A 25,436-nucleotide genomic window follows, 5' to 3' on the forward strand; every position below is an offset into this window, starting at 1 on the left:
CCGGGAACCAACGAGCCTCTCGACGAGTGCAACAGTTGCTTGACCGGGGCGCCCCGCAATGTCGACTCCGATTATTAACGCGGCTCTACGTTCCTCGACACGGTCGATAAACAGAAAATCCAGATATTTTTAGGAACTGGAAAAAAGGTTCATAGTTAGTGATGGAATTTGGCACACTTTGAATAGCTTCGAATCTATATTATATACGGTGACTCGCAGAAATATTCAAACACTTACCACAGAATTTTTCTTTCAATATACATGTTATAAAATTTTTGAATTTCGTTAGCATTGTAATAATAATAAACACGACTATCGTGATTATAAAAGCAAAATTTGAAACTAATCGGAAAATGTATATAGAAGCCACATGACATTTATTTCAAACGCACATTTAGTGAAAAATTAGTAAAATGCGTAAATAGTAGTCTTAGACTGCACAGTAAGTGCTAACAATGGGTCCATTAAACATCCTGGCTAACTAATATAGTAAAAAATTGACTGTTCAAATATTTGGATGATATTTGCGAAGTGTATGTTTCCACTGAATATCTTGTAACTCTTATATACATTCTCAGATTCGTTTCAAAAGTTAACAATACAACCACGAGAGACATGTCTCGTTACGATGCTAATAAGATTTCAAAATATTTTGTATCATACATATATATAAAGTTTCTAAGAGTGTTCAAATACTTCCGTGAGCTATTGTAACAAATTCGAATCGCTTCGAACATAATTTGAAGCTTATAGCTCTCTCATCACTATTCATAGTGCCATAAAGATAAATAAGAAACAGCACAAAAATATTTTGCCGCGTAGATCTATTATAAAAGGATTTCATGGAGCTTAATCCGAAACATTAATATATTGTTTCGACGTGAATAAATTACATTATCAGTACAAAATTATAATTAATATATTACAATTTAGCGCACGACAGTTCTTTACCATTTATTTAAAATAAAGTTCAATTGACTTTTAGATATTGGATCTATGTTGGTACGTTCACCACTGTCAAGAGTACTAGAATTTAGAATGTGTGAATGATAATTTTCTATTAGACAGACTTCTTCGTATAAATCTTCTGTAGACATTTCCACAATAAGTGCACATTCGTTTAGTAGCCAACGAAAAGTTCGTGGTAATGATTTTTCAAATATAGCGAAATTTTTTGATTTCACGCGGCTGAAAATGCAGTCATACATCCAGTACTCTGTAAAGGGTTTAAAAAATATATCTTTCTTCTTGACTACAGTTTTTTCCTTACTTGATACAGGTGCAAGTGTGTCGTTTTGACTAAAAAATGAAATGTCGCTGAAATTAAGATAGTCATTCATATCAAAATGATCAATATTTATATTTGTGTCGTCAATATTAATGTCACTGATATTGATATCTTCAGGGAATAATAACTGATTTTTTTCGGTACTTTCAACCTCTATATCATTATCATTTATGACACTTGTGTCGACATTGTCGTAAAGATTTACATTCTCTGTTGCAGCAAAAATCTCGGCGTCACTCTTTTCAATTTTTATAGGCGCAGGACTACCCTTAATAAACTGACCCTTAGTATTTCGCTTAAATTGAATTTTAGATTCTTTGGAATGTATTTTTTTCATTTCATTCGACTTATAAATGGCTTCTTTTTCCGCTAGTGATAAATGTATGTTGTATTTATCACGTAGTTTATTTTCTAAAAGCGTCCGTTGATCCAAACCATTGCTCCCTAAATCATCTTCGTTCTCACTATCGCTATCAACAGGTATTGCTAATTTCCCGTTTGGCAGAGTTTCGGTAAATGTAAAATCATTTCCTGCAAAGACATTTGCAGAATCTTTCATTGTACTTACAGTACTATCGTAATACTGGTTTTTAGTAGCATCAAATTTAATGCTACATGGTGTTTTAGCGTGTAAATAGTCATTCACACTTTCGCTTCTAGCTTCTTCGTCCTGTAAGTCATCTTGCACGTCGATAAGCTGTTTCAGTTCATTTATACTTGGCATTCTAGGTTGTTCAAATGGAGGTACATGTTTTTCGAGAAAATGTACGTTCGAATCGACTATCTCTAACTCTATGCCACATTTTGCTGCTAATTCTACTAAACTAAAAAAGAGATCAATATATTTCAATTAAATGTGGTTAAAAGTAGCATATTTCGAATTAATAATCTCAAATTACTTACGCATCAGATTTTGTCATGTACCCAACTCTTGTAAGAAAAAAATCACTTCGTGCTATATTAGGAATATCGTAGAACGGATGATCTAATAAATGTTGCAAGTACGAATGAAGAGGTGTTAGAGATGGTGGAAATATATCAATTGCCTTTGACGACGAATCATTGATATTTAAGTTACTTATGTGTTTTTCCATAGCACTAATAATTTCTTCCGGCAAATAATGTTTAGAATTTTTTACTTCTCGTTCATTCTTATTCGATTTAGAAGATATAAATTCTAAGAATTTTAAGTATAAATCGTCAATTCCATCTGCATCGGGACAATATTTCATTTTGGTTGGATAATGTGCGTGCATTAAAATCGTCTTTCTGCATTCAATATATTTTTGCCATTCTTGAAAACTAAAAAGTTTATTATCGAGTAAGCCGCGTTCAATAGCTGTGCTGAAATACAAAAGAGAAAGGAAGTATTTATATTAACAATAAAAAAAATTTAATGTATTTAATGTATTAATTCTCATTAAAAGTACGATTATCAAAGGACATTTGCACTCGCAATTTTTTTCGTCTTTGTCATACATTTCTCTTCTTTCTTCATATAATCTAGCCCCGTATGTAATTAAATCGTTTTCGATAACAGCGTATGGCATTTTTTCGGAAGTAAAATATGTTGCCCAACGACCATCTGATTGAAGTACAATTCCACCACCGACTTGTTCAAATTTTTTTAACATATAAGAAAAGTGTTTACGCAGAGCTTCCTCGCCCGAAATATGACATTTAACGTCTTCTACAATTTCACGCGCTAGTCCCAGTTTCATTATAGATTCTCCATGTCCTGTTAAGGAGCATCCTACGTTTCTAATAGCATATGTACCACAACCCAATATCGGAGTATCTCCTACTCTCCCTACCAACTTTTTATTTAAACCTCCAGTCGTAGTACCAGCAGCTATACTATGTCCGTCATATGCTACACAACCAACAGTACCAAGACTATCTATAAATAATGATTTCATGAATAAATAAGAATCTACTTCTTTACCGTGGTCTTAAATGTAATCAATTTACTCGTTAATATATCGATATCCAATAAACTTTGATTATGAACATCAGCATTAAATTCTCCTGTTTTCTCTGAATGTAAAGCTATACGTGCTGCTGGTGAGACCATATTTCCTTCTGATATCCAATTTAAATCTGCATGTTTTGCTAGATTTTTAGCTCCTTCACCCACGAAAATAGAATTTGGAAAATTGTTCATAACATATTTTGCGAGTGTTATAGGATGTTCTATGTCTGAAACTGCCGCTACTGATCCACATTTAAATGCGAAACCATCCATTATGCTAGCATCCATTTGAACTTTTCCTAATAAGGAATATTAATAATCTTCACTTACGTAATAGAACTTTGCTAATATTAAAAAAAACATGTATATATATATTTGACATGCACCTATTTCATTCAACACGGATCCGTAACTACAGTTAAAAAATTCGTCACATTCAAGCCACCATAATGCAGCTTCTACAGCATCTACTGCAGTTTCACCATTTATTAATTTTTTATAACCATTGATGGCGGCTTTTTTACAAGCTGTCATTTTTTCTATAACTATAGAATCACTAAAATCCCCCGCACCGCCATGTACAATTATGCACGGAGTATTACTTTCGTAACATTTACATTCTCCGAACCCAATTTGTTTTTGCGATTTATTTAATGCACTATCAGATAATGTGACATTTCCGTGTTGCATTTTTGTTCCAAATAAACTGACCATTTTTACTATTTACATTACAGATTTACAGAGTTTGAGGTTCAAAACATAAAATAATATATATAATAGATATTCATTTTTTTCAAACATACCTGTTGATCTTCTCTGCAATTCTACTAATGCGATATTCAGTTACACCATCTAGAGCAAGTAAAGTTTTCAGCACTACTATAATAAATGCCATTGCACGACCTTCGTAGTTAGGAATGCATGACTTTTTTGCATTAAATATCATTTTAGGAGGTGATAAAGCTATTAATCTTTCTGTATATAACTGGATGCCCCCTAAAATCATATATGATATATATATATATAAGATTCGGTTAATAGTAGGAAAATATAAATGAAAATATAAATAAATAAACTGAAAATATAAAATATAATCATACTTGGTAATCCTAATTCTTGACAATATCTGTTAACTAAAGATAGAAAATCAGGACAAACTATATTCCATACACCAAGTAATTTTGCCATACTTGCAATAATTCGTCTCATGCCCTTATGTGTAATTTCAACATTCTGTGTTAAGAAGCTTCTTTCATTTGCTGTTAAATTCAGTTCTGGTGGTAATAAATGATCCAATTTGTAGTAAGACAAGTGTCCTTCTCTTCCATATCTAAGAAAAGATTCTTTAATGAATAAAATTTCAGTTTATATATTAATTATATATATTATACATATATCATTATATATTAATAATTATATATATCATGATAATAAGAAACAACATCTCTTACATGCCTTAACATATCTCCTAATTGTATAGGTTGATTATGGATCCTTAAAGCTAAATATATAATTGCCCATAGTCGCATAGGTGTAATTATATTAGGTCCCATTTTGTACTGAGTACTTATGTGTTTTGCCCTGTATTGAACTCTTTCAAATCTAGGTATATTTTTTGATAATCTTTTAATTTTTCTTGCTTCTTCCTTGGCATGGGAACTAAATTGTACTCTAAATAAATAAAAAAGTATAAGAAATATTTCAATACATGTATATCAAATTTTTTAAAGAAACTTACTTTCCCTCATTTTCTGATGATTTCACAGAACTAGATTGACCACTATATATACTTTGATTTTGACTAAACACACTAAGACCATCACCCTCAGAACTATTTTGAGATTGAAGATATCTATCATAATCTGCAGCTATTAGAAGTCTCTGAAAAAATGTGGTTTGTGTGAAATATGAAATAAATTTGTTTTTATTAATAAGTATTATAAAAATTACTTTGTTTTTGTTCAATTCTCTCATAGAACTACCCTCACTAAGTCCAGTAATGCTAGTTCCACTAATAACAGAAGTGTTTGTATTACTTATAGATCTTTTGCGTTTCCTGGATGTTTTCTCCGATTGCACCTTGCCATAAATAATATCTGCATCCCTATTATAATAAACATTAATTTGTCTGAATATAAACATAAACACAATTCAAATTATTTACTCAAACATACCTTTTCTTATATCTTCTAGCTAATTTGGGCATAGATTTCTTTCTAGTTGAGATAAATGCTACTTCAAGTTTGCCTAAATATGTTGCCCATAATTGTAATATTGTCAATTTTATATCAGATGGAACTCCAAGTTCTATTAGCTCATTTGTTAAGCCAATTAAAACAAAATTGTACAATTCCCATGAAGTCCATCCAACCTCATTACCTAATAATTGTAAGCAAAGATTTAAAGACCTAACATTTAAAGATATTAAGAAATTCTTAGAATAATATTTAAAATAATATTGATACAAACCTGATATATCAGATTTTAATTGCCTAATTCTTGTTTTTCGCAATCTAGTCGTACTATCTATACGTAATTCAAGAACTTCATCTCTGATATCCTACAGAAATAATGAAATTAATTACTATTAATTATGAATTATGTTTAAAAAGATAAAAATAAAATTACAGTATATTATTACCTCATTTTGGGTTTGACACGTTTGACAAAAGAAATATCCAGCCTCTTTGTAAAAATTTTTACTGCCACAAATTCTGCAGTTTTGCATTTTCTTCGTGTACTCCTAACGGGAGTTCTGCATTCTGCTGTTTGTTGCATTTAGGTGCACTACGAGGTTATACGGCACGAACAAGCTTTATATCTCGCCTCGTGGTTTCTCTTTAACAGAGGAATTTAATTTTACAGCGAGTACTCACGTGATCGGTCATAATCTTTCGCTCTGAATTGCGATTGGTGTAGTTTGAACGAATGATACATTGAAGATACATGTGAATTGTACCCTGTAGCGGGAATACAACGCAGAATATTACCGCTAATTTACGGTTAAGTTTTCAGAGAAATGTAAACAATAATCGAAGTGTTTGTTACAAAACTTTGTTATCATTGAAACATTACACACGGTAAATATAGCGTGACGATTATTAAAATAATCTTTTCTGACACGTCATAATTCTTGAATTGTGCTAGAAAGTTTTTCTACAATCAAGAGAACTAGATTTTGCCTCACAATTGAATCGTTTACAATAGCGTCCTAACCTCTATCCTGCATCGTACTCTTGAAGGAGGTTGTGCTGCCGTAATTGAAGAAGGATGGCTAATTTTCCGAATGTTTATAGACAACTTTCTTTAAGGGATCAGTTTATTATTAAAATGTGACACTGTGTTAAACTCTGAATAAAAGATGACAAGGCACGTATAGTTTGTGATTATGGAGTATGACTCTGCATCGAACTGTGAAGGTCATCTGCAAGATTTCGAAGCTTCAGAAGATCTCCCGCGTTTAAGAGAAATACAAAAAGTTGAATGTTCAACCTGTACTACAAGTTCTACACCATGGCATTCTCTGCAGGTTGCGGCATCACAGCCAAAGATCAAACTGGGTCCAACAAGCAAAAGTCTTTCATCTCAGGTAATGGAATATTACCACAAGTATTCTCAAAATACAAATTTGGATCAATATTTTTCATTGCCTACGTCTAGTACATCACCAGAAGCAATTAAATGTTACTATAATATATACGAAGTAAATCCTAAAGTAGAGGCTAACAGACAAGATTGTATAGGAGAGGAGTACAATTTAAAGACTTGTGTGCCCAGAGAGAGAAGAAGATGGGTGAGACCACCCCTTATTGGCCAATCCTCGAACGCAGAGTCATCATCATCTAGATATGCTCAACCATTGTCAAACCCAGAATCTCCATCGCCTGATTTAAAACATGTTACGTCAGAGACAATTCTAGAAGAGAAAAATGAAAATCAGGAGATTTTAACAGAAAGCATAGAAAGGAAAATATCTTCTCCAACTTCTAGTATTGCTTCCCATAAGCCACTCGAGTGGGATAGTGGAGCAGATGTTGGTTATTTTAATCTAGTACCCAGTAAACAAAATGATAAGAAATTAAGTACAATAGAACGCATGGCTTTAGCTAGAGGTTGTTCTGCTGCTTTAAGATTGGACCCAGAAGGTACTACGGAGTCGGGAATTTCCGGGAAGCTCATGGGAGTTCAAAAAAATTCAACCACTTTTATGGTTCCTAATGCTAATTCCACACCATTAAATCTGGGGAATGCTTCAGGATCAGAAAGTGAGATTGAAATTACTCCGATTGTTAAGAATCACTTGCCAGGTATAATAACGGGAAACGATATAAAGACCAATGAAAAATCTCTTCCTAAGGATCTCAAGCAGCAAGATGCTTTTGTGCATTATTCAAAAAAGGAGCACCACTATGATACTCCAAAATCAACGTTTATATCCAAAGTCCCTCTCGTAAAACCCACAGGTGAGATAAGAAAGCTAACAAACAAACAAAATACGAACAAAGAAAATATATGCCCTCTCACGTTGCCTTTAAAAAAGAGCACATCCATGAATACGTTAATTATACCAGCCTCTAAATTACCGTTGAAGCGAAGTCAAAGCGAGTTGAATTTGTACGCTAGGGATAAGAGCAGAGCCGCGTTGCCACTAATTTTTAACTCTTCATCCTCCATCGCCACTATTGTAAATAAACCTTCCACTTGTGATAAACTTATACAGACGAGTCTATGCACTTATACTCAAGAATCCGTTGGCGTGCAAGTCTCGGTTCTCGATGAAGAGAAGCCGCCGTTACCAAAGAGAGGAACTAGTTTGCGGAAGGATTCGACATTAATGTTAAAGAATCCAAAGGGAACGTACAAAGTTCAGAATTCGAGGAAGCATGAAGCCAATGAAACACGAGATGTTGGAGTAAACGAGCGTAGTAAGAAAGTAAAACCGCGACACAGTAATTCGGAACCATCCCAGAATGGTTCTGCGAGGCATACGCCTCAGCCTGACGATGTAGGGAATATAACTGGCAGAGCAAATAGTTTCGAGTATTTCCCTGGTCACGTATACGAGAACGTTCCTAATGGAAGCGGTAGCCATATCTCATCTTCGGAGACCGGAAGGTCTCAGTCTACTCTGCCTAATACCAGCTCCAGTATTAACGAGAAGCTATGGGGAGAGTCGGATAGCTTGGTGAAGGATCTAGAACGGAGCGTAAATATATTAAAAAGTCTCGTCGATGCGAATAAATGCGACAAGGAAGTAAAGAAAAGACTGATACATCATGTAGTCAAGAGATTGATCACCGCCAAATATACAGACGACAAAATCGAACATAATCTAGAAGACAATGTTCCATGGAATCCTGACGATGCTAGGAGCAGAGTGTACGGTAGGGAAATACTCCGGGCTTTAACGAAAAAGCATAATACCAGCGATTCTTCAGGTAACTGGAATTTGCAGAAGGAAATAACGCAAGGAAAATCCATGAGGAATGGAAGAGGCATTACGAAAGATATTACGTTAGAAAGTAGCAGTGATAAAATAGATAAGAATACGGACAGAACAGAAACTGACGGACGAAAAGCGAGGATGGGTCTTAGATCTGACGATTGTCATCGGAGCAACAATACTATTACCGATCCAGGCAAGAGCGAAAGCTCTGAGTGCTTTTTCCCTCAAAGAAATCGCAAAGGCAACAAAATGCAAGATATATTTTGTACAAAAGAAAGATGTAAAATCTCTCAGAGAGATTCGACGATGACGACAACGGCGACGACGACGACCACGGCTACTCCTCCTGATCATAACCGGATGTTGTTGGACGCGGTTGTGAACAACAGAAGACCCATCGTTCGTTCAAGCAATACAGGGGAACGTGACGATTGGAGATTGCTCACTACATTTTCAGAAAGACAATTCGAACTTAAAAAGTGCGGCAGTTCTGACTCCGGAGACTCGAAATTGGTTAGCTACGCCGAGATGGAGAAAAGAAATCAATTGATTTGGATCACGAATGAAATCAGTCATTTATGTAATTTGAAGAAATTGTTAGAGGAGTCGCGAAGGCCAGAAAGATCACGAACGTCTCCAAAGAAATCGAGGTCAGGAAATTGCAAAAGGAAACCGATGGAGTCGCTGACGCATGTACATGATTCATCTAATGGTAAGGATTATTTGCAAAGGAACGGATCAGATACACGAGCCGATTCAGTGGAAGAGCCATGGTCATCTCATTGCAATTTAGCAACGTGTCAACTTTCCAGTAGATCAAATAGTATTATCCAACGTATTAAAAAGCGAAACAGCTGCGCACAAACTGCAACTAACATTACCAGTGCCCTCTCGAAGACTGGCGGTGAGATCGTGTCTGCTTCTAACTTACACAATTCCAGAATTAAATTAGTCAGTACTGGGATGCAAACTGTCTCTCAAGAAATATCTACAGCTTCTGCTATGGTGCAGTCAGAAATCGTGCATTATGTCCCGTGTTCGGCGCATAGTGCGCTGCACTTTCAGAACAATCACAAATGCAACGAACAAGCGAATCAATGCTTAAAGTATCACGCCATTCAAAATGTAGTTACCGCTTGCATGCAATGTTTACAGGAGCAGAAGGATCGATCGAGCAGCGTCCAAAAAGTGCATACGAACATAGAAAACTTTCGAGAGGAGAGTCCAGTTGGCTCACAGGCATTGTCTGATCAGATGAATAGTAACTCCTCGTCTGAGGTAATGCATCATTGCGCGAACAAGGAAGTCCAGACGAGTTCGCTTAAGCAAAAAGAAACGAAGAATCAAATAAACGCCTCGAGGTCAAAGTCGTGTGACTGTAAATGTGACACTAAAAAGGTAGTGTCCAAAGGATGTCAGTCGTGTGCATCGCCAATAATTGCGTTGGAAAGTAACAATGCTCCTAAGTGCGACGAATGTCAGAAGAAGATATTCCATGCACGTGACAGAGATGAGGGGAATTTGAAAGAATGTAGCTGCACAACGGTGTGCGAATGCGATAGCGACCACTCGAAGAAAGGTCGGGCACCAATGAGATATAGTTCAAAGTATTATCAGAATAATAATGGATACGTATCGAGTTTGAATCAAAATAGCCGCATCAAGCTGTGCGGATGTTCGAGCGATTGTGTCTGCGAGAACAGTCGCGAACCGGAAATGCAGAACGCGAAAGGATTCTGCAGTTGCCATTCAAATGGGAGAACTCAATACAATGGGTCTCGCTATTCCCGCGCGGAAGTGGAAGACTGTTCGACTCAACCGTGGCCTTACTGCGTTACTAATGGACAAGTTAACGAAACTGCACAGTACAAAGTACAAAGTAATGTAAAATGCAACTGCGAGAAAGATTGTTTTTGTAATAATCGAGCGAAAAATAGCGAAGAATTGTTGCGTGGCAGAGCCTGCAACAACGGAAAACCAAATTACGTGGACGAGGCGAATCAAACTAGTGATTCCGATATAAATTGTAAATATTGTCGTTGCTGTGGCACGGCATATCAAAGCGTCAAAAACTGTAGTTGTTATCAAACGTATCCAAAAGCCATTGCGTACGAATTGTCGTTCGCAAAAGAAAATGGCCAGAAAAATGATAATCTGGGTGCGTTCTTAAAAGTGCCATTATCGAATTATACTGTTAACGAAGTGAAAACGGATGGCTGTGTTTGCAACATGATTAAAAAAGTTAGCTCGAAGAAAAATTCTCCGCAAAATTGTACTTTACAAGTAAGTGGGCGCTATAGATATAGGGTGTCCTGCAACACGTGGACAATATTTCAGTCAATGTAATGCAAATAATAAAATCGCATAATTGTATATAACAATATTTTATCGATTTTAGGATTACTTGTGTAAGAACAAAGCGGATTTTGTAAATAATGCAGAAACGCGTCGGCAATACATGTCGGAAATATCTCATCTGCGACAATTAAGAAAGGAAAAACGAATACAGTTGTTGGCAATGGCGACTACGTCGAACGTTTTAAAATCACCGAGAGCTTCTTCTAAACCAACAGGTAAGGATTTTCATTTTTTCATTTCTTTGTCGTTTACATTTTTATTGCCTTTATAACCTTTATATTCAGTTTACGCACAGAAAAAGATGAGCAACGAGGAAATGAGGGAGAGGTTGCGCAAACGGTATCTTCGTTTGAACGAGGTGCGACAGAAGCGACGGCAACAGGAGAAGCAAGAAGAAGCGCGACGTAATAAACTTATGGCCAAAATCTTCTGTAAGAAATTACAGCAAAAAGTACTGAGGGGCCAAGTAGATCTGTCTCAAAGCGTTAGCGTTATATCCAACATGTAATGTTGAAGAAATGTTTGCGCGTGCGTAGTTTAAATGTCAATTAGCAGTCTGACGATCGAACAGACGATAGAAGAACGTACAAACTATCTCGCATTTCAGGCTGAGAGGATCATTAAAGATTTTTGTTTCTAGAATTCTCTCCATGGATCTTTTCTTTGCAATAATGCATAATATATACTAGCATTGCGTTAATGTTTACTTTATAGGATACACATGAACGTCTAAGTTTATGGCATAAAGTTTATTTAGGCATTTGTGTGTAACGAGGATTAGAGCGATAACATAGTGACTTAGATGATCCCGGAGTTTTTGATATAGATCTAAGAATTAAGATATCATAATGCGTTGTTCTGCAAATTTGTGCCTACAATTTATATTTAACATTGAATTTAAGAAACTTTGTCTTGCCAATATATTTTCATATCAAAAATACGTAGTACTGCTCGTTCTAATGCAGTCGTTCCATTAAAATTCAACTTTATGTTACCCAATATTTTGTACCCAACGTTATCTAAATCTGTTGATAAATTGATGTAGTGATCGCAAACAAGAGGTACGTTGTCATTCTTGATTGCTCTTGCTAAATTTATTATTGTTACCTTGTCAAGGTACTTGGAATATTTTTGAATTAAAATCGCTACCTGTTTTCGAGAATTATAATGGAAATTTCCAGATTTATTGCGCTTTAAGCGAGCGTCACTATATATATATATATGGATAGGAAACGTTGCACGTATGTTAAATCTCGTATGTTAAATATGGTAATATAATAACGATAATTTTCATTTTCGTGGAACAATAGTAAATTGACAGCGTTAGAATCTCACATTTTACTGGTAAGATGTTTCGAAAACGAAAACTTGCTGCGTCGAGGAAGCGCACGATTGAAAATGGATCGCTTGATCGTGGCAAACTGAAATGCTTTAAGATGATGAAAGTAGATATTAGTACCTGAATTACAGTACACAACTTTTTACCACTCGTAAGACTTAGATAATATAGTCTCTTAAATTTTTATCTTCAATATTTTACCTTTTTGTATGATGATTATACTCATTTGGTTAATAAAAATAAAGAATCCATATAGGGACAGTTCTCCCGTTATTTTATTCTCGTATCTCACACATACTATGCTAAATTTAAGAAAAAAGATCAGCAACTTGTTATGCGAAACCTACGTGTGCAACGCGGCTGATTTCTCTTTCAACATTCTATTTTTTATCATTCATTCAATGTCCTTGGTCGCTAACTCGAAAGCGTGTAAAAGAACAAAACGCCGCTGGAAAATTGTCTTGTTTCCCTCTATTCACGACGGTTTATATTCATATAATTTGTCTAATGAAACACGTTTTTTTGTGATCTGCAAAATTATCGACATTCCACGTCGGAGAACAAATGAACGCTCGAGAAGAGCTATCCTTGTAGAGCGAGGTAGAAAGAAAAAAGCTGTGCAAGATCGGCAATAACCTTGTTCTAGTAAAGTAATGCCGAAAGAAAAACCTCTCAACGATATTAACTCGTTTGTCCCAATTGCTGCTTAGTCGCTCTATATAAGAATATGCACGGATTTCGAAGTAGTCGATTTCCTATTCAAACTGGGAACGTATCTCGTTCGATATATTCGCGATAAGATAAGATATATCGGAATATTTATTTGCGATGCAATACTTTTCGAGTTGATTCAATTTTTGGCTCGAATGCCAGGGCATTCGATAATCTTTGCAAAATCGGTCCTTGCGTCTTTGATCAACGATCATTACAAATAAAATATTCCAGTGAATTTTGATATTCAATCCTTTTTAAAGAAGGCGCGTAAAACGAAAGGCAGCCGTGTTTATATCGAATAAAATACGACTTTATAGGATATAGTGTTTTAAAATGACAACTCTTCAGACCGATGACTTGGACCAAATACTAAAAGACCAATTTACAAATGAATTTCGTAATGGGTACATCAAAGTGCGCGGTTTTTGTCTACCAGAGAGATACGAAGTTTTCGCGGACGTAATTGAAAACTTCGAAGTCAAGGATGACGATATTTGGGTTTGCAGTTTTCCAAAGACTGGTATATCTTAGTCAATCTTATTAAGTCATAAGAGAATGTCAAAGGTTGCATTTTAATTTGAACGACGTAACTATAGGGACAACATGGACTCAGGAAATGATCTGGAACATCGCAAATAATTTAGACTTTGAAGGAGCCAAGGTCCACTTATCCGAAAGGTTCCCCTTTTTCGAGTAAGTTAACGAAGCGAAGATATCGATGTCTTTCAGAAATATTCAAAATAATACAAATTGTGTGTTCTATTAGGTACTCCATACTTTTTGATTATTCACCTTACACAAAAGTTCATCCGGAAGTGCAGTTACCTCTGTCAACTGTGGATAGCGTGGAGTATACGAAAAATAAAGCTTCTCCGAGATTCATCAAAACTCATTTACCGTTTGATTTACTCCCACGCCAGATTCGGACAGGCGAGAAAAAGCCGAAGATTATTTACGTGGCGAGAAATCCAAAAGATACCTGCATCTCTTATTTTCATCATTGTCAAATAATAGAAGGTTATCGTGGCAATTTTCCCGACTTCTGTCGCCTTTTCCTAGCGGATAAACGTACGTGCATTCTATTTTACAATTGAAGATAAAAGATGACACATAGATAAAAAGAGACATGATCGGCGATTTTAAAATTCGATATCCATCAATTCCGTACTGATCAATTCCGTGCTACCAAAATTGACATATTATTCGATCGTGAAATTAGATATGTATTTTTGCTCCTTGTACGAATTATATGTAATAACTTTGTCATGGAATTATTATTTTTGTAGTGAGTTATACCTCATATTGGGACCACGTTCTCGATTTCTGGAAGAAGCAGACCACTCTCAATATGTTATTATTGAAATACGAATATATGATAGCTGTAAGTAAACTTAAACAATTGCAGTTGCCTCGAAGGTACGAATATCCTTTTTGTCAAATTTAGGACTTGCCTGGTGCGATAAGGAAGTCAGCCGCGTTCCTCGATAGAACTCTGACTGACGCTCGAGTAAAAGTATTGGAGGAACATTTGAAGTTTGCCAGTATGAAGAAAAATCCAGCTGTGAATCACGAGGATGTGGTTCGAAGGAACAAGGAGCGGAATAAAATCACCGTTGAAGGTTCGTTTATCCGAAGTGGTAAAGTCGGCGAGTGGAAGGAAAGATTGCCCGATAACGTGATCCAAGAATTTGACAGATTAACAAAAGAAAGATTTTCTCCGTACCATCTCAATTTCTGAACGACGTTGTACATATATTTATAAATCTTTAAAGATTGAAAAACGAAATGTATTATATTAGAAATGGAAAAAGCTTTGTAATACGGGAGGAAACAATGTTATAATAAAAATATCAATCAATGCTATAATGTCTTTTTGGTTCGAGGCATCGAAGAATATTCGGCATACTGGTTCTACAAAGTTGTCCAATTGTGGCCTTGGTTGAAGGTGTAACAACGCTCATATCGCTTCCTCTCTCGATTAATATAATCGCTGCGTCCCTTTTTCTCCATAAAATTGCTATTTGAAGGGCGATGAAACCCATATTGTCCCGTATATTGACGTCAGCCCCGTGATCCAATAAAATCGAGAGAATGTCCACGTTCGAACTGCACACTGGACAAATGATTCTTAATAGATATTTAGTAGACTACGATTTTTACGTACTTGTGTGAAACTTAAGGATACAGAAAATCATAAAATCCATATAACATGCAAATATATATAAAATATCGAAAGTAAGATAATCTTTACAATTTCGTTATAATTCTCAATAGAATAAAAGAACGCCTATTTGAATCCCATTTTGTTAGTTGTGCTCATGAAAATTGACAGTCTAAATTAACCTTAATCGATCTTCACTTTGATTTCTTTCACCTGAGATCATAAGCGGTGTTCTTCCCTGTACGTCTTTTTGATTGATTGAAACGCCGTAATCTAAAAGAAACGTTACATTCTTCGATCGTTCGGCTACAATCGCATACTGAAGGCAAGTCCAACCTCTTCTACAAGTGTACATTTATTAGAGATAAAAGCACAGATATTTATATTAATTGTACGACCTACATATCCACTTTTCCAGGATCTGCCCCCTTCTTCAAAAGAATCTGTAATATTTCTGGGTTTCTGGAAACGTAAGAGGCGTACATAAGAGCAGTCCTAGCGCAAGGTTGAGTAGTAGTATTGTCCAAATCAGTTGAATTTTTCTCTAACAAAAACGATAAGATCTGCAGATCACCGCGATCGATAGCTGACGTGATAGGCGTTTTTAAATTTGGTGTAGGATAATGTAGGTCTATCGATAGACTGTAATTATAGCAACAGTTGTTAGTACGGCAGATATAATCGATTAAGAGATATACGTACATTCGTTTACTCACATTTTCGTTAAAAAATCTTTGATCTTTCTTACTGTAGCGAATCTGAGAAGCCATATGAATTGCTCCTCGACCGAATCTATGAATAATAAGATGTTATTTCGAGAAATTAAGAATCATATCAGTATAATATCTTACCATTTATTTGGCGATTAAATTCTGTGTTTAACATTATCGAGATAATGAAGTGTTTGAGTTTTGTAAACGTACTGCTAAGAGTTATTTACTTTGCATTGCGCCGGCTCTAAATCGATCAAACATCATGTATGCATACATGTATGTACATGCTAACGTTGAATATAAACGTGAAATACACGCCTTACAAATATTTTTCTTTTTAATCCATTAAAAAGATAACGTTAATGAGCTGACATTTCATTCGCAATTCTTTTTTTACTTAATGTACATTAACGAATTCCGAGTGAGAAGGAATTTTTAACATTTGTATAATATCGTTTCTTTAATTATTTAATTTTACTCTAGAATTTTATGAACGGATTTTGTAGAATCTGAAGTACAATACATACTTCTCAATAAATAATATTGTATTGCAACAATAGTAAATAGTATTGCAACAATCTTTCCTTAATTATATAGAAATGTTGTATGATTTGAAATACGTAAATGGCATTTCCGTCTGAGTAAAAATCAACATTAATAGCGTTAAACAAATCCGAACTTTGATAGTTGCGATGTTAATGAGAATAATAAAGAAAGAAAGAATAATATTATAATCCTGAGCTCACAAACGTGCATTTAGAAATAAATAAGTAACCTCGGTATAGCGCGTTACAGCGGATGCTGTTTAGCTATTCAACTGACAACTTTATTTTTCCTCTCTGACTTGCATTCCATTTTAAAGTACCGGAAAGACAGGAGTCCAACGACACTGTCCCTCCAATTCGACAAGTCGAGAGAACCCGTGAGCCGTAGACATCGAAACGCGTTCGAGGCACCTCCAGTACACGCACACTTTCTCTTCGAGACAGGAACACGTGCCAAGGTGGCTGGAGAGCGGTATAGTAAGCCGTTCGAACACTCGAAGTCTACTTTCTAAAGACGGCGGCCAGAACAAGTCGGAACCGCGTCCATTGCAGTGACTGCGTGCCCTGTCGTTCTCTTCTCGAGGCTTCGTCGCCTGGCTTGCGATCGAGCTTTCGTTTTTCCATGAATCTTAGTGGCGACGGAACTAAAATCGAATCGTTCAGGAACAAGACCTGAGGCATTTCCAGCAATCCAAGGAAGATGAAGTGATGGCAGATGTTACGAGGAGGTGGATAGCGCCTGTTCTTGTCACAGTTTTAACATGTGTACTGTTCCCTGTCTGTGGTATGTTTCTCAAGATGTTCGATTATACGAGGGAACCGTATGTTCTGACAGTGAATCGATGAATAATAATTCGAGTAGTGAACGCGGCGTCGAATGACGTTCCTTGACCGCGCGTTGAAATCTCCGCCTGTCAAACGTAGTTTGTGATGGTTTTAGGAAATTTTCGAGATATTCGAGTCAAATACGACAAGTATATCAGCTTCGATCAGTTGTTAATAACAATCGTTCAATCAGTCAAATAGCCATACATCAAATGTAACAGCGATAGTTTTATATTTTCTAGATATTTAATACACAGTTAAATATTTAACGTATCGGTGTGAGGAGTATTTAACAAGTTAATGCCACCAAGCGTCCGTATTGCGTAAACACGATCATAATGAAAACAGTGATCTATATTGTAAAGTTTAATTTTCCTTACTTTCTCTCGTGACCGTGATTCGGAACAAAGAACTCCTAAGTGAGTAATCATTTTCTAACCATAGCGTGATTCACGATGAAACGAAATCAATAGGTCTCGACGAGTCAGATCACGAAGAATACAGAGGGAAATACCTTGGGAAGTTGAACGCGTATCATCATCAAGTAGCTGGTGACGTTTACGTCGTTGACGAGTACACGTTGTTGCTAACTTCCTTTAGCTACGATGGCAATGGAGCTGATACCTTTTTCTGGGCTGGTGCGTCGAATCGACCTGGTCCACAAGGCTTCATCGTACCGGATGAATGGGGCAAGTCAGTTTGTTTCGGTGTAACAGAAACTTTGAGAAGAAAGTACGTGAATTAAAGATATCTTCTTGTTCCAGAACGAATGTCCTCGATCGGTACTTGAATAAGGATTTCACTCTTACTTTACCGGATAATAAAAGAATAACGGATATCAAATGGTTCGCTGTGTACGATTTGAGCAGCCAGGTATATCGTATAACAGTAATTAGAATCGTTTCAACGTTAGTATATCATTGAAATAACCGTAAAAAAAATATTTTTCTCAGAATACGTTTGGCGACGTGTACATTCCCGACGAATTCGATCCACCAGTACCGCAAAAGATTTCTCAATTAACAAAACGATCGCACGGAGTATCTTCAGGGTCCATCGTAATTCTGGATTCGAAAACCATAAAAATACCAGAATTTACATACGATGGCCAGGGAACAGACACGTATTTTTGGGTTGGACTTGGTCCACAGCCCAACAGCAAAGGGACGAAGGTACCCGACGAGTATGGCTAGTAAGTAATCAGTAGGAATTTTCAAACGAATAGATTTTTCAATTTTGGCTAATTCTATTCCCAACAAGTAGATTTTCTCGGCTAATCTTGTTTTCTTGCGTTTCATCAGCCTGGAATCAATTCGCGCCTACAAGGAAGAAGATATAACGATTCAATTACCTGGAGACATGACAGTTTTCAATATCGATTGGTTAAGTATCTTCGACGTGAAAACTAAAACCAGCTACGGCTCTGTCATAGTTCCGGATGGATTAAACGTACCTCCTTCGTTAGTAAAAGTAATCAATTTTTTCAGTCTTCCATAGTTTATTGAAATGAAACTTTGCGTACTAGTAATCGATCTATCAAAGTACAGGTGATCAAGCACACGCAGACTCTACCGAATTGCATTCAACTCCACAAACGATTTCAAATCGGTTGGGAAATTTTTGGTCCACAGATCACCATCCAATTAGCAGGACAAGTTAGTAAGTATAGTCAAAACCATGTTCATTTATCTTGTAGCGAACTTAATATTCAAACAAAAGTGTTTGAAAAATGATTATTCGAATGACATATCATCTTGTTTGACCAGATGTTGAATTAATTACGCGTTGGTATAACACGACGTTAATTAACCTTAGGTGAAGATGAATATATGGCGTTCGGTCTGTCTGGTTCCGAAACTTCTAGCCAAATGGAAGGCGCGGATGCTGTGATTGCTTATGTGGACGGTACTCGAGGCTACGCTGTGGATTATAACATCACAGCGAAAGCACCAGTACGTAAATATCAAAAACATTATCAACACTTGTGATACATTACGAGACACTTGTTAATTTTAAACGCAAGCTTTAACAAAGTTGGTCTGTAATAAAATCTTCAAAACATAGCATAACTTACGGTTAGTTTTCCTTATACTACACGCAGTTAATAGAAAATTATGTAAGTTCAGTTTGTAATTATTACACCTATTTATGCCTAATTCCAATACTCTATACTATCCATGAGCAAGTGTCTCGAATGACTTGTGGTATAAATAAAAGTAAAGCAAAAAGAATAATCGTTTTCCTATTTCACCAACAGTGTGGAAAAGTTCTTGGCCAATACAGGGGAGTTTGCAGGGATGAACTATTCGGGGGTTTAGATAACAACCAGATGTACACTGCTGTTAGAGAAGATGGAATTAGTATCGTTACATATAGACGTACTCTCAACTCATGTAAGTTAGCACATAAAATGGAAGAGAAGTGCCGAAGTGGAATTATATGGGACGCTTTATATCGTAGCTGATCCAGGAGATAAAGAGTATCCAACGAATAGACCAGTTTACGTGATATGGGCTTTGGGAAGATTGGATGAAAATAAAGAGCCGACTTTCCACGATGTATATCCTAAGAGCGATCTGAAGTTAGAACTAGTTCCTGAAGAACCGGAGAACACGTGCATGGATTTTACGGAAACCAATGAGAAACTAATGTAAGCAACACGCCGATGATTTATATTTATACAGATGCTACTAATTGGAAACTTTATTTTGCCAGAGAACCTTGGGAGAAGACAGAAATATTTGATAGAAGTATTCGGTCGTTTAGAGCTACTATCGGCCCGTCTGGAGGCAAAAAGGGCTATCAAGGAATTACAGGTTTGATTTAGAGTTCGAGATATTTCGAATATTTTGATTATATTTATTAATGGAGAATGCGAATATTTCTTCATTTATGGGATACTTAAAGATGTACTAAATTTATAGAATTCATATTTAGGTAGCATAATACTTGTTATGATATTTAGCGAATGAAACAGATGTTTGCATAGGTTCTTCATTTTTAACTGTGCTCATATAGAAAAAGAAAAGAACTTATATAAATATCCATAGTTCGTTTATGAATGTTTAATATCAAGCAATATATTAGTTTGTTCGATTCGTAGGACAAACGTCTACAGGTTTGGCATGGTACATCGAGGGTCAGTTGGTACCCAAACTATATCTGCGTCGGGGATTGACGTACAATTTCCGTGTTCACGGCGGAAATAATCCTCACAGTCCGAATTTGTACCACCCATTGATTATAACTAATGAACCGCATGGTGGATATGATAAACTCAGTGATGCGGCGCAAAGTAAAATCAGAGTTTTGGCGGGTGTTGAGTTCACCAGAAGAGGACAACCGAGACCAACCGCAGGTTCGTAATAAAATATTTGTACACCTGGTCCTGTTTTTACACGATCAATTGACTCTCGAAAAAAAGAAAGAAACACGCGATAAAAGGGATAGAAGAGATTGCAAGAGTGAGAACTCAGAGCAAATCTTTTCTTTTTTTATTTTATTTCTAATTAATTTCATTTAATACATTATTTTCGAGCAAATCCTGCAAAAATCTTTGGTTGAATTTTTATTTAACTTTTAGTCATATTTGAACGTATTTCTTATTTTATCAACTTGCAAAGACAATAATTTACGAAAGGAAGCTTCGAGTGTAAAGTGTCAAATGAATATTTTCTAAGGAAAACATTCAAATGAAATTATTATAAATTTATAAATTATAAAACTAAATCCGTGTAAAAACAGAACCGGCTGTAATCGAAATTATTTCGAGAAGAGATATACGTAATGTCGGAACAACTTATTCCTCTTAGTTGGACCACTTTGCTTAAGCAAACACGGTGCCCGAGACAGAAGACTAGATGATGATTTTATGACGTTTAAACAATTTAATAGAACATTAGTGAGTACGTGTGAACCAGGTAAGAAAATATAAAGTTTCTAGTTCTTTTTTTTTTCTTTTATAACTAAATGTTTCTTCATTCACTGTCATCTCTTGTAGGCGAAGGTGGAGTGCTAGAAATTACACCGAACTCTACCTGGCCAGATATCGTTTATTACAACTCATTTACCCATGCAAATATGGGCTGGAAGATATACATACTGGATGCTTATTCGAAAAGCATCGCTGTTACTCAACGATTATCGTTACTTGCAGGAATAACGGCTGTGTTTTTTCGTTTGTTATAAATATAGATATAGGTTACTAAGATTAGTCGTACCTTTTTATTATACAAGCGTAAATTGACTGATTTTAGTAAATAGAACGAAGAACTTCATCTTTCATCACACGTGCAGGCGTAATGTTTCGTTCCTAAGCCAGAAATGAATCAAAATCGCAGAGACATCAATGCATTCGAATGTGCGAATTTATTATAATTTTTTTTATTAATAAATACCATTTTATTCATACCATTTTAGTCATACGATGAATTTCCAATGTTAATATTTAATGATAATAAATATATTATATGCGAATTAATGTCTACTTGCTAAGAAACAAATTCTTAAAAAATATAATCTATTTTTAGTATTTTTGGAATATATGTACAGAGTAAAATACATATTTAGAATGTATATATGCATATATGCAATCCTCACCTTCGCTTGCCTTTTAGTTTTGCGGTGACCTCCAGTTTACATTGTGCAAACATGCATATAAACAACAGTAGTAATCCAACATTAAGAAGAACTATGTTTAAAATTGAACAAGGAAACTATGGTGACTAAGTAACGAACTACATATCTAAAGCTACCCTTACAATCTAAATATGTACTTTGCATTACCTTTTGTCCTCTTTGATTGTGCGTTTTTCCGTTACTTAGACGTAACAGCTCCTTTTATCAGCACTTTTCTATTTCTCTTCTCTTTGTTTCTCTTTTCTCTAATTGTTTTGCCTATCCCTCGTCTTTCAGCGACTCCTCCATATTTTCTGCCCGCCTTGCCATCCCTTCAACGTCTCCAGCTCTTTTCCACATAGCTCCCGCCACCTCTTACTTTTTTCTTTGCAGTATCTATTTTTTTTCTCCTTGTTTCCGGATCTCAGATCTTATTCGCTCTCTCTTGTTCTTTCAGCTGCATCTATCTGTTACTTCCCAAACTTTCCACATCTCTTTCCATTCACTTTCAAACCTCTCTACCTCTTTCTCCGAGTACCCACACCTTCTAAAATGTTCTTCCTTTCCTTTTCCCCATCTCGTCCATCAGCATCTATCTTCCTCTTCTTTTCCTTCCTGCCAACATTCCTTTCCTATCCCTTCCTAAACCTATCCTCATCCTGTCTCTTTATGTCCTCTTTTATTGTACATATTGCATTGATATATTTTTATCCACTCCTATAATCAGTCTCAAGTATTCGTTGTAGATATAAATGTATCTAGATAATGGAATAAATAAAGTCAGAATAGTTTTATGAAGGTTCGTTAGCCAGTAGAAAGAGCCATAGAATAACAATAGCAGTTCGCCCCTGAACATTGGCGAGTGATAATCGATTAAAGCCAAAAGCTGCAGCCGCAGCCGCAGCAATCGATCACGTGCATGTTTTCCTTATATCTACATGAATCGTCCATAAGAGTTCAGGAAACAGAATTCGTAAGTTCGTTTATTGTTTGTCTACAACATGCGTCGAATACAGGGAGAGATAGCGAATAAGGAAGATAGAGGGATTGAGAGTCATAACAGTTGCAAAAGATTAAATGCGATGAGACAACACTAATGGGACGAAAAAGAATTCCTATATTCTTTGAGATTTAAGTACTTAACATATACGAGTATTGGTACATTTAGTTGGAAAGCGTAAACTTTCTCCCGAGAGAAATCTGTTACGAGAAAGTTAATAAATCGAAATCATCTTCGAATTACATCTTTCTAGCATTCTATATTTTTATGAAAATAAAATGGTTTTAAATAAAACAAAATTTGTATCAGTTTGTAATATACAAACTTAACAGAACAAGGGACGCAGTTTCTTTCTAAGATTATTGAACAATATTGTCCAACGATTGAACAACCAATCGAGCAACATACTTAGTTTCCATCGATTTATCTATAATTACCTATCATTGCGCAATATTATAGCCATAATTACCGTATATGTATATTAAGTAGAAATGCCCAAGAATCGAAAGTTGTTTCCGTTGAAAAAAGAGAAAACTGGTCTGCCCGTGGGCCGAGAAGGTACCAATAAGTCCGTGAACCTCATTTCATTTCAGACTGCAGGACGATTAACATCCCTGTTCGTGTGTCAGTGTCCGAAATCTTTCTAACAAAATTGTATACCAAGTAAGTTGTTCAATTTACATGGATTTGGGCGAAGGATTGCATGATTTTGTCGTTACATCGAGTATAATCTTTGCAGTGGACAAAAAATTTCTTAATTTCACCACGATCGAAGGAGATGTAGGACGAAGATTAGATAAGATGTTTGGCGTGAAACCTAGTTTCCTAAGAGTAGAACCAGGCCATTGTTTATTGCCACCCCAATTCGTTTTTCATGGGCTGAATATCAGGGATATGGAGATCTATGACGATGATGTATGGATGATTTCATATCCGAGAACTGGTAAAATTCGTTCAAATCTATATTTTATGTTTTATATTTATACAGTGTGTCCTAGGTTTTAACGATGAAGCTTCGCCAGTATATTATAGCTAGGGGGAATAAATGTTACATAGACATAGGTCGTTTAAAACTTTATTAAAAACTTTTATGACAAAAGTACGAATTACAAAGGGAACAGATTGCGAATAGATGAGCAATGTTCATTTTTGTCCTATTTATACGAGCCGTGTCTACTATCCCAGATTGTTAAAAGGAACACAATATTCTTCTAGCGCTCCCAGAATTAACAAACACTCCATCTCAAAATATCCATCATTCTTGATAATACAAGATTGACAGCGGTCGAAAGTGGAATTTCTTACTCTGTGAAGTTCATCTTTATTTTGCCTCATTTCTGTAAACGCATCATTAATTTCCTTCATCGATTGATCAGGTGAACTCGTATTTGGTACCTTTGTCATAATTTTTTGAATAAAGCTCTAAACGACATATGCTTGTATAATATCTTTTTCTTTTTTTTTAATCCATAAAATATGTATAATGGCAAAACAATTCATTGCAGGTAGTCATTGGGCACAGGAAATGGTATGGTGTATCGCAAATAACTTCGATTACAAAAGTGCTGAAACTCTGTTTCTTTTACGTAACCCATTGCTCGAGTACGTTTTATTAAAAAAAAAAAAAAAAAAAAGAAAAAAGGAAACAATTTTCACGAGGGTTTTTCGTGGATCATGCAATTGAATCTTATTTGCGTAGAGCTTCGTCATTGATGGTCACAGGGGACTCTGTGGAATGGTTTTCGAAGATGGGTGATTCGGTAAAATACGTTATGAAGATGCAACGACCCAGATACGTTAAATCTCACCTCCCTTACGATTTATTGCCACAGCAAATCCATAAAAAGAAACCGAAAGTACTCAAACATTTTACAATATATTATACTATAATCAACGATCGTGATATGTTATACAAACGGAGCGAAAATATATGATAAATATATAAGAAATAAATTACGTTGATATTGTGAATTGTTTCAGGTCATCTACGTTGCTAGAAATCCAAAGGATACCTGCGTAAGCTTTTATCATTATTGTAAGAAATTTCATAATATAGTGGGGAGCTTCGAAGAATTTGCTGACTTGTTTTTAGATGACAATAGTATGTACCGAAAATGCATATGTGTATATATATGTTTATATATTTATTACTATAAAAATCTGTCTGTAATTATTACCTATTATTATTAGTACCATGATATCTATATAGCATATATGTTCATTAACAACTACTTTCAATTTAAGTACCATTGACTCCGTTTTGGAATCACGTTTTGAAATTCTGGGCTGTAAGAGATCAAGAGAATGTATTATTTTTAACGTATGAAGGAATGAAGAAGGTAATATAGTAATATATTTAAAATCAGACGACTGGCATTCATCCGAATTCATATTTTTGTAAATACAAGTAAAAAAGTAAAATCTAGACATAAATTTGTTTCATCTATTAAATGTAATA

The 25,436-nt window shown here is 35.5% G+C and overlaps 6 protein-coding genes across 6 annotated transcripts in view; 4 read left to right on the plus strand and 2 right to left on the minus strand.

Moving 5' to 3' along the window:
• On the minus strand, window positions 1–22,282 carry LOC122575709 (TATA box-binding protein-associated factor RNA polymerase I subunit B). Its single transcript, XM_043745039.1, has 12 exons — window positions 22,147–22,282; window positions 5,902–6,098; window positions 5,730–5,820; window positions 5,435–5,639; window positions 5,211–5,364; window positions 4,999–5,141; window positions 4,716–4,931; window positions 4,361–4,590; window positions 4,064–4,256; window positions 2,192–2,632; window positions 952–2,112; window positions 1–136 (listed from the first exon to the last, which is right to left on the minus strand). The coding sequence occupies exons 2-12, from the start codon at window positions 5,986–5,988 to the stop codon at window positions 130–132; spliced, it is 2,928 nt and encodes a 975-aa protein (XP_043600974.1). The 5' UTR covers window positions 5,989–6,098; window positions 22,147–22,282; the 3' UTR covers window positions 1–129.
• LOC122575705 lies at window positions 6,188–12,643 on the plus strand. The gene is made up of 3 exons (XM_043745027.1): window positions 6,188–10,989; window positions 11,105–11,279; window positions 11,349–12,643. Exons 1-3 carry the CDS (start codon window positions 6,649–6,651, stop codon window positions 11,570–11,572), a joined length of 4,740 nt encoding a protein of 1,579 aa, XP_043600962.1. The 5' UTR covers window positions 6,188–6,648; the 3' UTR covers window positions 11,573–12,643.
• On the plus strand, window positions 12,780–14,976 carry LOC122575737 (luciferin sulfotransferase-like). The gene is made up of 5 exons (XM_043745103.1): window positions 12,780–13,637; window positions 13,714–13,810; window positions 13,884–14,185; window positions 14,404–14,498; window positions 14,562–14,976. Exons 1-5 carry the CDS (start codon window positions 13,451–13,453, stop codon window positions 14,853–14,855), a joined length of 975 nt encoding a protein of 324 aa, XP_043601038.1. The 5' UTR covers window positions 12,780–13,450; the 3' UTR covers window positions 14,856–14,976.
• LOC122575888 (ankyrin repeat domain-containing protein 7-like) overlaps window positions 14,820–25,436 on the minus strand; it is a gene marked incomplete at its 5' end in the record, with an annotated part of 11,586 nt that continues 969 nt past the window's right edge. The window contains 4 exons of the mRNA XM_043745377.1: window positions 14,820–15,230; window positions 15,492–15,619; window positions 15,681–15,920; window positions 15,995–16,070. Of these exons, the coding sequence (XP_043601312.1) occupies window positions 14,968–15,230; window positions 15,492–15,619; window positions 15,681–15,920; window positions 15,995–16,070 (707 nt within the window). The remainder of the gene's footprint in view (window positions 15,231–15,491; window positions 15,620–15,680; window positions 15,921–15,994; window positions 16,071–25,436) is intronic.
• Window positions 16,069–21,837, plus strand: LOC122575714 (protein Skeletor, isoforms B/C). Its single transcript, XM_043745048.1, has 13 exons — window positions 16,069–17,320; window positions 17,835–18,054; window positions 18,126–18,234; window positions 18,315–18,553; window positions 18,663–18,831; window positions 18,909–19,020; window positions 19,177–19,313; window positions 19,619–19,754; window positions 19,822–20,011; window positions 20,077–20,177; window positions 20,465–20,719; window positions 21,174–21,281; window positions 21,362–21,837. The coding sequence occupies exons 1-13, from the start codon at window positions 17,245–17,247 to the stop codon at window positions 21,547–21,549; spliced, it is 2,040 nt and encodes a 679-aa protein (XP_043600983.1). The 5' UTR covers window positions 16,069–17,244; the 3' UTR covers window positions 21,550–21,837.
• Window positions 23,554–25,436, plus strand: part of LOC122575749 (luciferin sulfotransferase) — a 2,357-nt gene continuing 474 nt past the window's right edge. The window contains exons 1-5 of the mRNA XM_043745122.1: window positions 23,554–23,921; window positions 24,484–24,580; window positions 24,678–24,834; window positions 24,959–25,079; window positions 25,223–25,317. Coding sequence (XP_043601057.1) covers window positions 23,660–23,921; window positions 24,484–24,580; window positions 24,678–24,834; window positions 24,959–25,079; window positions 25,223–25,317 — 732 coding nt within the window. The 5' untranslated portion in view covers window positions 23,554–23,659. The remainder of the gene's footprint in view (window positions 23,922–24,483; window positions 24,581–24,677; window positions 24,835–24,958; window positions 25,080–25,222; window positions 25,318–25,436) is intronic.

This window comes from Bombus pyrosoma, linkage group LG15 (assembly GCF_014825855.1).
Source record: "Bombus pyrosoma isolate SC7728 linkage group LG15, ASM1482585v1, whole genome shotgun sequence".
Taxonomy (NCBI): domain Eukaryota; kingdom Metazoa; phylum Arthropoda; class Insecta; order Hymenoptera; family Apidae; genus Bombus; species Bombus pyrosoma.